We start from the raw sequence: 17,888 nt of genomic DNA, 5'->3' as shown, positions 1-17,888 counted from the left end.
TAGTAAAATGAAAATTTATATGTAGATAAACTTAAACACCACTAATTTCAGCTTTCAATGATATTGGGATAACGTGGTTGCTGACACATCAGACTGTTCTAACTTGTGTTAGTCCAGATGAGAGTTCTTTCTAGAGTTTGCATCCATGTCACCCAGTTTTTTTCTTACTCAAAGGAGAGGGAATGTCTTTGCTTTTGCTGAAGCATTATGCTTTTTCCACTGAGAGAAGACTGAAAGCAGAAGGCAAAGTTTTTTTACCTTAGATGTTTTTTGTAATGGATTCTCTGCTGCTTTCCCGCTAAGCAGGTTTTTTTTAACTGGATTGTAATTGCTCAACAGAAGCTTCAATGACATGGTGCAGAGATTTTCTTAAGATTTGGAAGGCCAGAACATCTGTTTAACACCTCTAGGCCATTTTGTGGTCTTGAACTTCTCATTATAGGATAAATTGATAAATAAAATAATCTGTTCTCCAAGGCTTGGAAGAGTCTGTAAAATTCATGAAGACCAGTTTATAAATACCACTGAACAGCAAATAATATGATATTTTAGAGGTCCTGGCCAAACGTAACTCCTGCTTATCTAAATGGAAGCTAAAATATCTCATTATTTCCCATGATCAAGAATCTAATGTCCAAGTATACATCCATCTGTATTAAACACAGTGAGTTTAATTTATTTCCACTCGCACATCCTAAGCAATCCTGGCTGCGCATCCTTTTATGCTGTAATAAAAGTAAGTGTTTCATGGGGATCTATTGCACTGCACTGCTCTCTACTTACAGCGATCATTCTTTCAATTGCTGCTTGCCTGTCCAGTTACACAGGTGTGCAGATGAAATACATATACTTTTCCTGATAAGAATATTAGGATTCACACAGTCATGAACTCTCTGGAAGTTAGAGTGACAGCAAAGATTTTTAACAGCTCCTGAGTGACAAAAACAGACAGTTGCTATCCATTATTCTTTCCTCCCACTTAACAACAAACACACATTAAAGGTAAATTACCCTCAAGAGAGGACAAACGTGGACTGATTCTGGTCTTATCCTTCTAATAGCTACAGCTTTTTACTAGAATCACTAATCATCTTGAGCAACCCATGTGTCAATAGCAAGTAAATGCTGTTGTGCTAGACAACTTAAAAAATTTGTGTACTGAAGTTGACTCCTAGTAGGAGTGTGTGCTCTTCTTTTTCATTTAGAGCTGCAGAGTACTCAGATATTCTTTTCCACTGCTGTGATTTCTGACATGCCACAGCAAGAATATAAGAATTGCATTATGGCCTGACTGGTCTGAGTATCTTCCCTCCAGCAACATCATTAATTGAGGCCACTTCAGAAGGCAAAACACTACTATTGTATTCACACTCTCAGGTCTACAGGGTTATTAAACTATAGATCATGGCCACATTCACTCTGGTCTCAATGGCAACCTTGATGTCCCCCATCTCTTTTCCTTCTTTTCATGCGAATATGCTCCAGTAAAGATTTTGGCTTAGTGCTACATGGAAAATTATGACAAATTCAGTTCCAAAAATGCAAATGAAGAAAAGATTGGCTGAAGAAGCTGTGCCAAGGTGTGCTGAAAAGGAATTCTTCTGCCTAGAAAGAAAAAACTGAATTATAGAAGACTGGATCTTGAAACCAATCTTACTTCATCTTGTCTTTAATGACCTTGGCATAAGAGAGAAAAGTATGCAAATGACAATCGTGTGGTACAAAATTGAACATATTATCAGTATAGGAGATGATGAAAATAACACATCGGAATAGATAAGAAAAACACAAGGTCATGCATATATGGATGACTGGTTATAAAGTAGGTGCTCATAACTTGCAAATAATGGAGAAGGATAATGATCTGAGTGCAACTACCTGAGCACAGAATAAATATATGCCAAAAATACAGGCAAATATGAATCTAGGTGAAGTCAGTGAAATGTTTCCAGCACAGCTTGAAAAGTATCAACATGCACACCCCTAGTAAGACTTCGTTCTGAATACAGGGTACAATTCTACTAATTCATGACCAGAATGACCCAAATTAGAACCACTGCACAGGAGTATTATGACACAGGTAACATGCCATGCAAGGAAAGACTGTCAATCTTTGCTTGGTTAGTAAACAAAATCTGAGCAGGGAAATGCCTATACTGAGTAAATGTTTTTTTAAAGTGAAACACCAAGAAGGTGCATAAAAACACTTGTATATAATATATAATATAGAGTAGTATATTTAGATTAGATTAGATTAGATTAGATTAGATTAGATTAATTATGCTATTATATTAGCTATATAGTAATCAATTCTTAGTATGCAATATCTAATATATAATGTATGCTAAATGTAATTTAGTATTAAAATATGTAATGTTTCATACCATATGGTATTACATTTACTGCGTTACATTATATCATGTCATATATTATTGTATAAAATGTACTACACATGATATAATATATTTTAATATCTTTTTATATACACAGTATTCTATAAACTCTAGATAACACAATAGCAAATAGTGGAATAATATAATTGTGGTTTATATAATATAACAATATATTACATATAATTATAGATTATAATTTTTGCGTTATTGTTCAATGTATTATAAATGATATTGTTTAGGCATTATACATGATACATTTAATAAGTGTAATAATTGTATATTATATATTACCTAATTATATCAAAAAAATTAATTATATGCAACCATAACATAATATTATACAAACTCTACATTAATGTTGAAAAACCTTAGCATGTTAGGTTCACATACAATACAAAGTAGCAGTGGTAAGGATATTCAGAGATATTTGCAGAACATTTTGCCTATCCTCAGTTAATATGGTATAATTATTTCCATTTGACTGTTAAAAGAATAAAATGCTTTGAAAGGAACAAAACTATTTATGGTAACTTGCTAAATTTGCTGGTACTTATATTGAATCAAAACTTTGCAAGCATTTTTGGGACACAGACTTGAGAAAGTAAACTTCAATTGCTAATCCATGTGGTCAGGGTGAATTTTGTTCACACTTACCTATTCTTTCCCTGAGTAGTGACTATATTAAATCAACAATATCTAGGGACTTGGCCTCACTAAATCTGATAGAGCAACATTTATTGACTCCAGTAAATTTGGATACAACCGTGATTTTGGACACATAAAATTTAATATTATTGCTTGAACCAGAGAATGAATTGAGAGCAGCCCTGAGGAGAAGGACTTGGGTATATTGGTTGATGAGAAGCTCAACATGACCTGAAAACGTATTCTCACAGCCCAGAAAGCCAGCCACATCCTGGGCTGCACTGCATCAAAACACAAGGAGGACGAGGGAGGTGGTTCTGCCCTGCTACAGACCCCATCTGGAGTACTGTGTCCAACATAAGAAGGACATGGACCTGTTGGAGTGTGTCCAGAGGAGGCCACAAAGATGGTCAGAGGGCTGGAACACGTCTCCTATGAAGACAGGCTGAGAGAGTAGCAGTTGTTTAGCCTGGAGAAGGCTCTGCAGAGACCTTATAACAGCTGTCCAGTACCTAAAGGGGATCTACAAGAAAGCTGGAGAGGGACTGTTTATAATTGCAAGTAGTGATAGGACAAGGGGTAATGGCTTTAAACTGAAAGAGGGTAGATTTAGATTAGATATAAGAAGAAATTCTTCACTATGAAGGTGCTGAAGCACTGGAGCAAGTTTCCCAGAGAAGTTGTGGGTGCCCCATCCCTGGAAGCGTTCAAGGCCAGATTGGATGGAGGTTTGAGCAACCTGGTCTAGTGGAAGGTGTCCCTGCATATGGGAGGGAGGCGGGAACTAGGTGATATTTAAGGTTCCCTTCAACCTAAACCTTTCTATGATTCTATGAATTTATGAAATAATACAGGGATTCTCAGCAAAAGTTATTTATTCTCCAAAAGGCTGTTCAACTTTCCAGTTTTCTCTTTCTTGCTCCTAATTTTGAGACATTGTAATTTCTGTTGGCTAGAATAATAAAACTAAAAATTTGAACTGGTTATCTGTGTATACTCATTCAGAAATTGAATATTTCAGATTTATATATGCTCAGATTTCAACAGAAAAAAATGAGAATCTGTTCATATTTCCTCAATCATATTTAGTGTTAATTTTCTCTATGTTAATAGAAAACAATCAATATTATCTTTCAAGTTATCTTAATTTCATTACAGTAGCAAGGCGTACTCAAAATGTCATTGCATCGTAGGGAAGAAGAAGAGGAAGAACTAGCCCTTCATTTCTAAGATGAATTTTTGATACCAAGGATTGCATATGAAATATTTCTGTTTATCTCCATAATGAATTTCTTTGTGCTAGGTTAGAATAATTTTCTTTGAGCATGCAAATATGCACCGTGTGATTTAAGCAAAGTCAAAGTTATTAAAAACCTGAAATCCTCTTCTTTAATCCCTATTAATAATTGCATAAATGCAGTGTTCTGATAATCCTCAAAAGAGTATATTAGGGCACACAAATGTTGTAAGATAAAAGATGCAATCATGAGTTTATCACACTGTACAAAACACCCTCGTGAACTACCTTGAACACAGATTTACTGAAGTTTAACTGGCACTTCATCCCTGTTTCAGCAAGCGTCCTCTGCAGATCTAATGATCAGGAACATCCTCCTGATGCACGCTGGGAGATACGGCTGCAGGGTCCAGACCGCAGCGGACACCGTGTCGGATGAGACGGAGCTGCTTGTTAGGGGTGAGTGTGCTCGCAGTGTAACGAAAACACAGTCACTAGAAATTATTGTACCATGGAATTTAAATATGTGAGCATCAGGGACATCAGCACTTTGCATTATTCTTTAGATTTTATACTATTTGTGATTAACTTTCTGTTGCTGAAAGAAGTTTCACCACAAACTCTCATGCAGAAATGGCAATGAGAAAAAAAAAAGACAGTTGGTTAATGGACAGTCTTAAGAGAGGTAATATCACAAAAGGTATACTATATTAGTTAAAATGTAGACAATTAGCATTCACGGGCCTCTGTAAGGTAAGTATGATGAGTTCTGTGCTCTTTATGTGATACTTTCCATTTCATGCTATGGTCAAGCTATTCCCTCAGGTTTAATGTTTTAGGAATATTCATGTACTTCCTAAGAGGAGGGACCCTGCAGAGTTTTGTAAAATGCTAGGTAAGAACAATGGACCAAAAGCCCCCTAATATGACAGGGATTTTGTTTTTTTTTTCATACGTGGAGTTGTCACCACCAAATTTTGGCTACATCTTTATTTAGACCCAGTCCTGTAATCTGTTGAGTTGCTTTACCTGTAATTTAACGTCCCTGATTATGCGCAGGAACACAGAGTCATTGTCCTGCAGGATACCTGATAATATCTAGGACACCAAGCAGCTTACAGTGAATCAGGATGTTAGCACCATCTGTGCATTCCGTGAAGCAGAGTATCTCTGCATTCTGTGGTACTTGTATGTGTGCACACGTATGTTCAGTGCCTGATGGGACTTGAGGATTTACAGTCCACTTGCTGGCATTACAACTGGTGGGTCCGGCTCTGTCAAGATAGATGTATCCCTGTTAGGTAGAACAGCTGGGTAGCTTTACTGTGGATTTTACGTTTTTGAAAGAATAAATCAAGGCAGATATTTTATCAACATTTGCAAAACTTCAGATAAAAAAAAATAAAATCAAAACTATGTAGAGATTATAATATTTCAAAAATATTTGTTCTAACACATTCCAACACTTCTTTAGATTGTATATGTTCATATCCATCACTTTAAAGACAAATATATGCTTAAAGAATGTTTCTAATTGACTGCAAGGCTCTTCACATTTTGATGAAAGTAGCTGTTAAACATTTCCATTAGATCACTTGAGGACCATCAGATTTCTATGAGCTGTGGCACTACTGGGATGATGGTATTCGGTTGCCTCAACACAGACATACAACTCCATTTTAGCTGCCATATGAAACCTGAGTCATCCTTTTGGGTTACACAAGACTTTATGCATTACATTTCCTGCTCTCAGACAAGAACCGAAGGCTCTATGGATAGGCAAGGTGATCTCCAATTTAATTCCATTGATCTTATTAAGTGACAAAAATCACTTAGCTTACTACTATCTAGGACACTGCAGACTGGCTACCAAATTATTTTTTTAAGAATACCAGTTATGTAAATGAGTTTATTGAATCTTATGTAGGAAATAAATGCTTCTCTGAGGAAGAGATTTGAGATGAAAATAAAGGGCATCGTAAGCAGTATCAGAATGTATGTATGTGGGTGTCTCATTACCATGCCACCTTGCTGATAGAGTGAAAACTACGACTGCTTTATAATGGATTTTAAATTCAAATATACTTTGCTTACAATGTTCTTCTTTTCTTGTTTCTATGATTGAATAATTATATGATCAATTTCATAAAATATTTTATACTGTGTAGCTGCTTTTGTCCTCATGGAAAATTCAGTTTTCATTAATTTATAGGATATAGTTGGTTTGCTGATGTAGTTAATTTCCTTTAAGATACCTATAAAATATGCAAGTTAGGGCAGTAAGATCCTACAGTGTCAGTATTGCTTTCACCAAAAATGTAGGATGATTTAGTTTTGTATTGCAGAAAATGTTATTTTAATCTTGGCATGGGTTATGAAAGAGTTATTTCAGCAGTCTCAAGCTAGTCAACAGTGCACACTCAGTGCAAAGTTGCTAATTATTACTCTTTATAGACTTCAGCATTTCAAAAATTTAAAATATTTAGGTGAATCTAATATATCTCTCCTTATACTGTTACAGGCATTTTGTTTTCATTTCAATATCTCTAACTCTTTTTTCTCCACCTATCTCAGTTTATACACTGTCTGATGATCCCAAATTGCAGCACACAGAATCACACAGAATCACAGAATGTTAGGGATTGGAAGGGACCTCGAAAGATCATCTAGTCCAATCCCCCTGCCAGAGCAGGAACCCCTAGGTGAGGTTACACAGGAAGGCGTCCAGGCGGGTTTTGAATGTCTCCAGAGAAGGAGAATCCACAACCCCCCTGGGCAGCCTGTTCCAGTGTTCTGTCACCCTCACTGAGAAGAAGTTTCTTCTCACATTTAAGTGGAACCTCTTGTGTTCCAGCTTGAACCCATTACCCCTTGTCTTACTGTTGGTTGTCACCGAGAAGAGCCTGGCTCCATCCTCGTGACACTCACCCTTTATATATTTATAAACATTGATGAGGTCACCCCTCAGTCTCCTCTTCTCCAAGCTAAAGAGACCCAGCTCCCTCAGCCTTTCCTCATAAGGGAGATGCTCCACTCCCTTCATCATCTTCGTGGCCCTGCGCTGGACTCTCTCCAGCAGTTCCCTGTCCTTCTTGAACTGAGGGGCCCAGAACTGGACACAATATTCCAGATGAGGTCTCACCAGGGCGGAGTAGAGGGGAAGGAGAACCTCTCTGGACCTACTAACCACCCCCCTTCTAATACACCCCAGGATGCCATTGGCCTTCTTGGCCACAAGGGCACAGTGCTGGCTCATGGTCATCCTGCTGTCCACCAGGACCCCCAGGTCCCTTTCCCCTACACTGCTCTCTAATAGGTCATTCCCCAACCTGTACTGGAACCTGGGGTTGTTCCTGCCCAGATGCAAGACTCTACATTTCCCCTTGTTATATTTCATTAAATTTTTCCCCGCCCAACTCTCCAGCCTGTCCAGATCTCGCTGGATGGCAGCACAGCCTTCTGGCGTGTCAGCCACTCCTCCCAGCTTGGTGTCATCAGCAAACTTGCTGATAGTACACTCAATTCCCTCATCCAAGTCATTGATGAATATATTGAACAGTATTGGTCCCAGAACTGACCCTTGAGGCACTCCACTAGATACAGGCCTCCAACCAGACTCCGCCCCATTGATCACAACTCTCTGGCTTCTCTCCTTCAGCCAGTTTGCAGTCCACCTCACTACCCGATCATCCAGTCCACACTTCCTCAGTTTTGCCGTGAGGATGCTGTGGGAGACGGTGTCAAATGCTTTGCTGAAGTCAAGGTAGACCACATCCACTGCTCTGCCATCGTCAATCCACCTTGTTACGTCTTCATAAAAGGCTATGAGGTTGGTCAAACACGACTTCCCCTTGGTGAAGCCATGTTGACTGTCCCTGATGACCCTCTTATCCTTGATATGTCTTAAGATGGCACCAAGGATAAGGTGTTCCATCACTTTCCCAGGGATGGAGGTGAGGCTGACCGGTCTATAGTTGCCCGGGTCCTCTTTCTTGCCCTTTTTGAAGACCGGAGTGACATTTGCTTTCCTCCAGTCCTCAGGCACCTCTCCCGTTTCCCAAGACTTGGCAAAGATGATGGAGAGCGGTCCAGCAATGACTTCAGCCAGCTCCCTCAGCACCCGTGGGTGCATCCCATCTGGACCCATGGATTTATGGATGTCCAGATTGCTTAATTGCTCCCTAACCCAGTCCTCATCAACTGAGGCAGACTCCTCCATTGCCCTGCCTTCCTCTGGGGCCTCAGGGGTACGGGGCTCCTCAGGACAGCCTCCGGCAGAGTAGACAGACACAAAGAAGGCATTCAGTAATTCTGCCTTCTCTGTATCTTCTGTCACCAGGGCACCCACCCCGTTCATCAGTGGGCCTACATTGCCTCTGGTGTTAGTTTTATCTGCCATGTATTTGAAGAACCTCTTCCTGTTGTCCTTGACCCCTCTCGCCAGGTTTAACTCTAAGGAGGCCTTCGCTTTCCTAGTTGCCTCCCTACATCCTCTGACAACAGCCTTATATTCTTCCCAAGTGGCCAGCCCCTCCTTCCATGATTTGTAAACCCTCCTCTTCCACTTGAGTTTGCCCAGCAGTTCCCTGTTTAACCACGCAGGTCTCCTGGCTCCCTTCCTTGACTTCCTGCATGTCGGGATGCACTGATCTTGAGCTTGGTAGAAGCAGTCCCTGAATGTTAACCAACTATCTTGGGCGCCTTTACCTTCAAGCAGCCTTGCCCACGGGATTCCCTCCAGCAACTGTTTGAAAAGGCCAAAGTCGGCCCTGCTGAAGTCCAGGGTTGCAATTCTGCTCGGTATTCTGCTCCCACCACAGGAGATTCTGAACTCCACCATCTCATGGTCACTGCAACCAAGGCAGCCCCCCACCTTTACTGCTTCGACCAGACCCTCCTTGTTAGCGAGGACGAGATCCAGCAGCGCACCTCTCCTAGTCGGCTCCTCCACCATTTGCATGAGAAAGTTATCGTCAATGCACTGGAGGAACCTCCTAGACTGAGGCTGGCTGGCTGAGTAGTCCTTCCAGCAAACATCAGGGTAGTTAAAATCCCCCATAACAACCAGAGCCTGTGACTGTGAGGCCACGCTCAGCTGCCCGTAGAAGGCCTCATCAACACCCTCACTCTGATCTGGTGGCCTGTAATAGACACCCACAACAGTGTCACCCCTGCCAGCCTGCCCCTTAATTCTCACCCACAGACTCTCAACTCGCTCCTCAACCGCACCTGGACAGTACTCTATACATTGTAGTTGCTCTCTCACGTAAAGAGCAACTCCACCACCTCGCCTGGCTGGCCTGTCTTTCCTGAAAAGGGCATAGCCATCCATGACCACATTCCAGTCATGTGAGCTGTCCCACCATGTCTCTGTAATTGCCACCAGATCATAATCCCCTGACCGAACGCAGGTTTCTAACTCCTCCTGCTTATTCCCCATGCTGCGCACATTGGTGTACAGGCACTTCAGGGAGCGAGCCGAGTACACCGATTTCACCCTAGGGCCCTGGGGGGCCTCCCGGTCTTTATGGATTCCAGCATGCTGCCCCACTGATGCAAGCCCAGCTACAACCCCATCCCCCTTCAAATCTAGTTTAAAGCCCTGCAAATGAGCCCTGCTAATTCCTGTCCCAGCATCTTTTTACCCCTGTGGGATAAACCTTTCCCACATATCACTGACCGGACTGGTGTCTTATAAAACCAGCCATTATCAAAGAACCCAAAGCCCTGCCTGTAGCACCAGTCCCGAAGCCAATCATTTACGGACTCAATTTTTCTATTCCGTCCCACATCATCATCCGAAAATGGAAGGAGGGAAGAGAAGATAACTTGAGCCCCAGACTCTTTCACCATTTGTCCCAAGGCCTTGAAGTCTCTCTTCATTCCCCTCAGACTACGGGATGCCGCTTCCTCCCCATCTGTCTGAAAGATCAGTAGGGGGTAATAGTCCGTTGGGCGCACCAGTTTGGGGAGGGCCCTGGCGATGTCCCTGATCCGAGCACCTTTCAAACTTCCTGACGTTTAGCTTTTGGAGATATCGGACATTGCTTAGGAGAAGAGACCAGCAAAAACAGATGTCACAATAAATATTTCAATAATCTCTGAAGAATTCCACCCAACAGAGGAAATCGCCATCTATGAAGAAAACTCATTGTCACTATGCAGTAAATTCTGAAATCCAAAGCTATATTATTCTTTATTTCCAGTATAGTTTTTAGGTAAAATAATTTCATTTTATTCATAGTACAAAACATCTTTGTGTTTTAAATGTTACAGCCCATAGCCAAACTGAGATAGCAGAAGCTTTGTTATGAATTCTTAGAAGAAAGACATGAGCAAAGTTCCAGCACATCCTTGTTCTGACCTTACTCTCTCCTTTTACCTCTGCAGAAAATGCCAGTCTTGAATGTTGATATCATACCAGCATACAACAGCATTTCAATCATTAGTTATATTGTAAAGTTCATCTGGTATTTTTAATATATCATTGTAATTTTTTCCAAAAAAATTGTTCTGCTTACACTATTTCCACAGGAAATAAATTGGACACACCTAATAAATTAATCTAGTTTTTCCTCTTTTAGATATTCATGAATATCAGAATTATTGCTATTAGTAAACTGCCTAAATTTATACTGAATTATGCACTCATCTGGTGCATTATTTTTAAGTCACAGGACAGTTTTCTACAACTTCATTACAAGGGACTTGGAAGACAGCCATACTTTGCTGCAGCCTCTTCAGATGGAGGAAAGAGAAACAAACTCTTTGTAGACTCCTATTGCTCGTAACTAACACATTGATCTTCAGACATTCACCACTACAATTTCAGGCAATTGCAATGTCTCAGTACATTTATTATGGAGAAGGTATGGAGTATCCTTAAACCATACCTATCTTTTGTGAAACCATATTTGCTAGTTGGAATATAGCCCAGAGAACTAATTGTGTCATCATTTTTGCCCTTTTTCTTCTTTGCCCTGTGTTATACAGTAGAAGTTAAATTCCAAAAATGTGACCAGTGACAGTCAATCTGAAGAACAGAGAGTTAATAACGCCAAGTGAATCTTGATTCTTTTGAGTCTAATTACTTACAATGGAGTAACTAATGGTGCAAGAAGATTTCTGAATTTACTCCATATGTACGTACGTGTGTGTGTGAATAATAGTAGAAATTAGACAACTGTAATTTTCTATTCTGCAGCTTCCTACAATGGTTTACAGATTTTTTCAAACCACTTTAAAATTCACTGCTTCAGATCTCTTAATTTTAGGTAAGTTGCAATGAAATACATGTCTAATGTTACTTCTACAATGATTTTTATCTCATGAATCTCTTTCAGAAACTCTTCAAAACTATATATGAAAAGATATTCTAGACAATGTTTGGATAAAAACAAAATTCAAGTCCTGTCAGCACCTACTACTCAAAACAAAACCTAAATCCTTTTCTGATTGCTTTGAAAATGTGATTAAATTATGTATATTAAAGTAAGAAACAATTTTTTACTCATCCCCTGTAATTTCACTGCTCCCAAAATGCTGTTTTTCCAGACCAAGTTATTTATTTTCCCTTTTCTGTTTTCATTTTTCTAATGGTCTGAAGAACACGGTTTTCATTAGGAAGAGATGTTCTGCTGGCAGCTGGACCTGTCAGGCAGTACATTAACTTCCCAGCTTAAGTGTCTTGCATTTTAATCTTGGCACGGGTTATGAAAGAGTTATTTCAGCAGTCTCACGCTAGTCAACAGTGACCTTCAGAGGGCTTCTGTCCTGACATAACTGACATCATCTGTTTATATTCAGGTAGGCTACTACCTGACTTGCATAAGCATTTCCTCTCCAAAATATGGTTCTACAAAATTCTCTGTAATTCATCATCATGAGTTGTTCTTATTATTAGGTATCTGAAAAAATAAATGATTATCTTTTCATCCGTCTGAGATTCACCAACCCCTCTAGATCCACACCTTGACTCTATGGAAGTCCCCAGAGAGGTTCTTTACTCTCTGAGCGTGGAGAGGATGAGAGAGAAGCTTCGGCTCAAACGTCAAGATTGATTTAAGGCAGAAGAGGCAAAACAAAACACTTATAGCTTAGTTCAATAACTGCAATGCTCTCATATGAGGTAGGATATCTCTTCTGAGCTGTCTCAGATCCAGCCTCAGAATCTCTCTTGTCTCTCCTCAAGAGCGTGCTAACCCTGCGGGCAGTAGATTAATTGGGATCAAGATGTGTTCAACCCCTTTTTTGAGGCAGAGTAGCCGGGAGCACAGGAGTCAGAAGACAAACAAATGAGATCCTGACTGTGTAGGACACAATTTAGGGTACCTCCAACAGCCCAAATATTTGCTTCTTTCATAGAGCTGACTACAGCCCAAAAAAATGAATATAGTCCTCAGGGGAACCACTGTCAACAGTTTAAGCCAATATGCTGAAGTGTGTATTGGAAAAGGGAAAAGCTAAATAACAGGCATGCACCCTCTGCATCAGATTTGCCCTCCAGCATGGCAATGAGGCAGGTAGTGGTAAAACCTTAAATGCCGCTGCAAGGTTTTCTGGAAGAGAGCAATCAGAGCCCATAGCAGCAGAAGAAGGCATATAGGACAGGCTGATACAGCTCAAGGACATCCAGAAGAGAAAACAGCTTTTTGCATGGGGTGGTAACTATGCTGGCACCAGGCCCGCACAAATGAGCTATTTCGGAGGAATCCCACAGCAGGAATTATGTATGTCTGATGGTCAAAGAAATAGTTTTAGTGGAGTGAATGGATACAATAAAAATCACAGCTATGGACATACATTCCTGACACCCATGTCATTTCCCAATTTCCTTTCATTTATGTCTTGTGTTGTTTGCTCACCCAAGGCAAACATGTGCAGAATAGCTGTTTGCCATGCAAACAAGGATGTTTACAACAGAATATAGATATTTGCTACACAGTCAAAAATGTTTGCCCCAGCACATGAAGTCATCAGTCATTTAAGAAGCAGAAGTGATTTATGATTTTTATGAATGTTGATCCCGTTATTGACATCAGTCCAAGAAGAGTTTTCCCGTGTCATGTGCTTTATCTGGCTACCATCCTTTATTTATCCACCCAGATCTTCAACTTCCAATGAATATTAAGTAGCAGAGAAGCAGAATAGCAGAATGTTTCAGCTTGGCTGGTTTTCCCTCTATTGCTGGTACATCAGAAGCCGAGCTGTCTCTATACTGCTTTTTTACGAAGAAGTGATAACCAAAGCAGAAGGCTCTACTACAGGATAAATATGCACATCATGTTCTGACACTAATGATACGATCACAAACATGGTTACTAAACACTCAAGTACCAGCCAGGAGACTTGCATCTCACAGATGTCTCAGGTGATCTTGCAGCCAGCAATGTGTCAGGTTTCCTCAAGACAATGCCTCTTTGTTAAATTAATCTGGTTTTAAAGTCTGTCTTCCAAAAAGGGCTTATTATATTCTTATTTTCCCATTATGCTGTAGAAATTTGAAGCAATCTGTGCGTTCATACTTTCATTGCAAGGAATATCTTCCTAATTTTGTGCTTCCACCATGTTTCACTGTAGAGACACTTTAAACACCAAATACTTCTGCCATAAAAAAGATTGACACCATGAAGAGGAGAATCTTCATCACCCTAGGTTGATCTAATCAACTACATGAAAAAGGTCAACAGTGTTTTTCACTTTGTGTTTATTAATTCATCAGTACAAAATCTTACTCATAGAGAGGTTTTGAAGAACACCAGCAGAACTCATAGCAAAGAGAAGGCTATTTCTTACATTCACTTTAGGCAAAAAAGTATCCCTTTGCTCTTGAAAGACATAGTTTTTAACAAACTCATTTGAAGCATTGCTTTGCCATAGGCTGCAATAAGAAGAAGCTTGAGTAGAGAGTCTCCTACCAAAACCAGTTATTGTATATTCCTTGCTGTTTTTTCTGCAGTTTTGGAGGGTTGGCTTAGAAAAGCATCTGTACAGCTCAGCAAAGAAAAATAATGCAAGTTGGGAACGTCACACAGAGATCTAACATGCTTTCACAAAGACCAGCATGAGGATCCCTATAGTCTGTTAAGAGTAGAGATCTCCTTTGCTTTCACCAAGGTGCGTGATACACTTGGTGCAGCAGAGGGTTTTCTGGCACATTAGAGGATCACTGCAAAATTTATCATTATACTATTATCTGATGTGGATAGGGACAGTGCTTCAAACATTTAGAATTCAGTGAGTGATTATTCCTATATAAAGCTCTATATTGTTAGCAATAATAGTGACACCACAAACATCAATATAGGCTATTTTTCATGATTATCCGTTTCTTGCATCACATTCCTTTTTAGGATCATCATAACTGAGTTAGGAATACGAGGCTGTGAAGTTAAAGGATATTTTTGTATCTGTGAAAACTTTAGTACCTACTGAAGTCTCCAGTATTTTAATATTTCTTTAATACATAAAAGTTTTTTATCATAATAAATTACCGGGCTCAGTAACTTTAGGTCGTCAAATAAATTCAATCACTTAAGTCCTATTTGTAAATTACTCTTGCAAGCCTGGTTTGCAACATGTTATACCCAAGAGAGTAAGTAGCATTGATTGCAAACTTCTCAGATAGATGCTGGATACTGCATTATACACTGCCTTAAACAGTCTATGGAGCAGCCGGTTCATCTTCAAATACCAAACTTTTTTTAAGATTGCTCCACTTACTTGTTCTAGATACAGTGCAGTCTGATCTGTGGTTTTACAAAGGAGTAAAGGGTACTACCACCAAAATGAGTTACTCGATATTCAACTTTCTGCAATGTAAATAGTGTGAACTGTAACTTGTATCAAAGATGGACACTACAAGGTAATTCAGTCTGGGAGATGATAACAAAGAAAAAGACAATTAGCTCTTTGCAAGGGAACTACAGTAATGCAGTAGACAGGCAAGTTTGCTCAATTTTTTAATTCGACATGCTAAGTAACAAAAAGTAACATCTTCTGTAACAAAAAGAGTTAAAATAAATAAAATGCAAATAAATTATTTCTCTGTGTTTTCTTGTATTAATCAATGCTCACATAAAATATTGTTTCGGCACATCTAGTAATTTTAATAGTTAATATAATGTTTATATGTATTACATATATATTATTAAAATGTTTTAGGAGAAACTCAAAGATAAGAAATTTATTACTCTCAGTTCTGTTACAAGTAGACCTGTGGTCTCTAGGCATTAATACAGTAACTTTGTTCCAGTACTATCTCATTGGTCTATACTTAAGGATTTTAGTAGATTTAGATGCCAGATATTTTCTGTGTACTTCAATAATAGTTTGTTCACTGATGTTTGTTTTTATTATCCTTTTCACTCTTACTGTTCAAAATGCATTTTCTGTTGTTATGGATGTCAATAGACATTGAGTTTTTCTAGAAAAAGAAAAAGATAATGTCCGGTCTTCTTAATTCTCTGTGTCAATGCTGCACACACTTAGAAATTTATTAGCTTATACAAAACTAATTACAATGCTTTAAACTATACAAATATTAGTACAATATTAATGGCAGTAATATTCTTAAAAATAAGATGAAAATCAGCTTTCTTCTACAAAGTATAACATGTCTTGTAAGACTGTGCATGGAAAGATAATCAAATGCACTGTGCATACTCTAAATAAAATGAGCTTTAAGATCAAACAGCTACCTGCAAGCTGTAAGATCTTGAAATGAAGCAGAGAGCAGTCCTGTAGCATGAAGGGATGAAAGCCTTTGTGGCTACAAACTGTGGTTAAAGAGTACACATTTTCTGGTCTAAAAATAAAAAAGAGGTTAAAGCTATTCATCTTGTAGACTGGCAAAACTACCAATCTAAGCAAGAAATTCACTCTCATGATATATTTTCAGAGAAGTAATGTTTCCTCTGAACTCCACTGACCTGGAGCAAATATAACGCAGGAACTGCTGGTTAGGTTGACCACGCTGCTCCTTTCAGTTGTGATATTGCCAATAAAACTTAAAGACAAGCACTTGGGTTTAAAGGCCATCAGACACAACGTTATTAAATGGAACGTAAACAAGGTCAGCAAATTCTTGCTGATCCTTGAAATTACATTTGAGCTGTAGCAAAGGCCAGGAAGATGCCCTAAGCACAGACCCCACTAATTGGACTCACAGAATATATCCATAAGAGTAAACTGCTCCCTGAGGCCAATGGGTGTAGCAGAATTCCTGTCCACACAGATACATTCCCAGTTCCCTTCCCACCTCAAAACAGAATGGGCACAACAAACTGCCTGTTGAGATCTGCCCCAGCCCACGGTCATCCATGAATTGTGCCAGGGCACTGGCTGGGAAAGTCATAATTGCACAGGGCTGAAATTACAATATGGCCTGGCTGACATCATAACGGCACATAGGTTTGGTGCTGGCGTTCAGATCCGTGCTTTGGCCCTTTTCAATAAATCAGTGTAGCTGAAACATTTACAATATTGGAAGATAGTGTATTGCTGTAGATGGAGCACCAGCCCTTTAACCCACGGATTCCAGACTGAAATACTTCCAGCAATTTGATCTTGTAACAGAGCCTTTGTTATGATATCTTCAATAGTATGAAAGGGAGATCCATATGTTTAAAAGGGTTTTGTGGGGCTTTTTAGGAGTTTTAAAAAGACCTTCTGTTCTGTCTAAGAATCCTTTTTACAAATGTCAACTTAAATCCTAGCTGTAACTTCAGTCAAAAAAGTGCCTAGAAAAAAGTACAAAAATACAAATCAGATGCTGTGATGTCCACAAGCGGAAAGACAGCCATGCAGTGACGGAAAGACACCCATGCAGTTCTGGGAGTGCTGGTGCCCACTACTGTGACTGCAGAGAGTGAAGGAGGCAGCATGGACCAGAACTGGGACAACTGGAAAGTGATGCCCTACAGTGACAAAAGCAGTCAGTAAGACATCGCGGCGAAAGAGGCACGTCCAAAATTCAGTTTCTTCTGCTATTCGGGACCTGTTAGTTATGTCATTCACAACGCAATTCATAGGCTACTGGTACTTTTCCTCCTAAGGTGAAATTACAGTTCATGTTCCCTGCACTGTCCATACATTTGGTGTCAAGCCACAACTGCCACAACACAAAGGTTCAGTTCAGAGGCTCTGAGCGGCAGTCTGGCAGCTGAGCTCACAAAACTCAGCAGCTCTCAAGGTGTTCTTGCCTAAATCCTCTATTTTTAGGCTTGTACAAGGCAGAGAAGTCATCAGGGCAAAAGAGTACAAAATGTCCTGTCTTCTCAGGCAGGACACCAGGAATTTCTGCCCCTCATCTCTGGAGTGAGTCCAAGACTATTCAAGCTGAAACACCAATGTCTTCTCTTTCTTAACTTCCAACCCAGAGCCTAACCTCTCTGCCTGTTCTGCTGCTTGTTAGTGCATAACCTCTCCATCTCTCCAGAGCCCTTATGTTGCTACCTTACAGAAACCACTTGGGTGCACCACACATGGAGGGAATGGGGATATGGATGTATCCACTAAAGCCATGGTGCCTATTGCATTTACTATACATCAAACTTTTTCTCCATCCTCTTGTTCCACACCATGTGAAAACACTTCATCTACCATCAACAAAA

The 17,888-nt window shown here is 39.7% G+C and overlaps 1 protein-coding gene across 1 annotated transcript in view; it reads left to right on the top strand.

Annotated features, from left to right (window-relative positions):
- CNTN5 (contactin 5) overlaps positions 1-17,888 on the top strand; it is a 361,776-nt gene that overhangs the window by 303,470 nt on the left and 40,418 nt on the right. Inside the window, exon 14 of the mRNA XM_065645468.1 lies at positions 4,614-4,734. Coding sequence (XP_065501540.1) covers positions 4,614-4,734 — 121 coding nt within the window. The remainder of the gene's footprint in view (positions 1-4,613; positions 4,735-17,888) is intronic.

This window comes from Caloenas nicobarica, chromosome 1, assembly GCF_036013445.1.
Source record: "Caloenas nicobarica isolate bCalNic1 chromosome 1, bCalNic1.hap1, whole genome shotgun sequence".
Lineage (NCBI taxonomy): Eukaryota > Metazoa > Chordata > Aves > Columbiformes > Columbidae > Caloenas > Caloenas nicobarica.
This window is presented reverse-complemented; position numbering and strand designations above follow the sequence as displayed.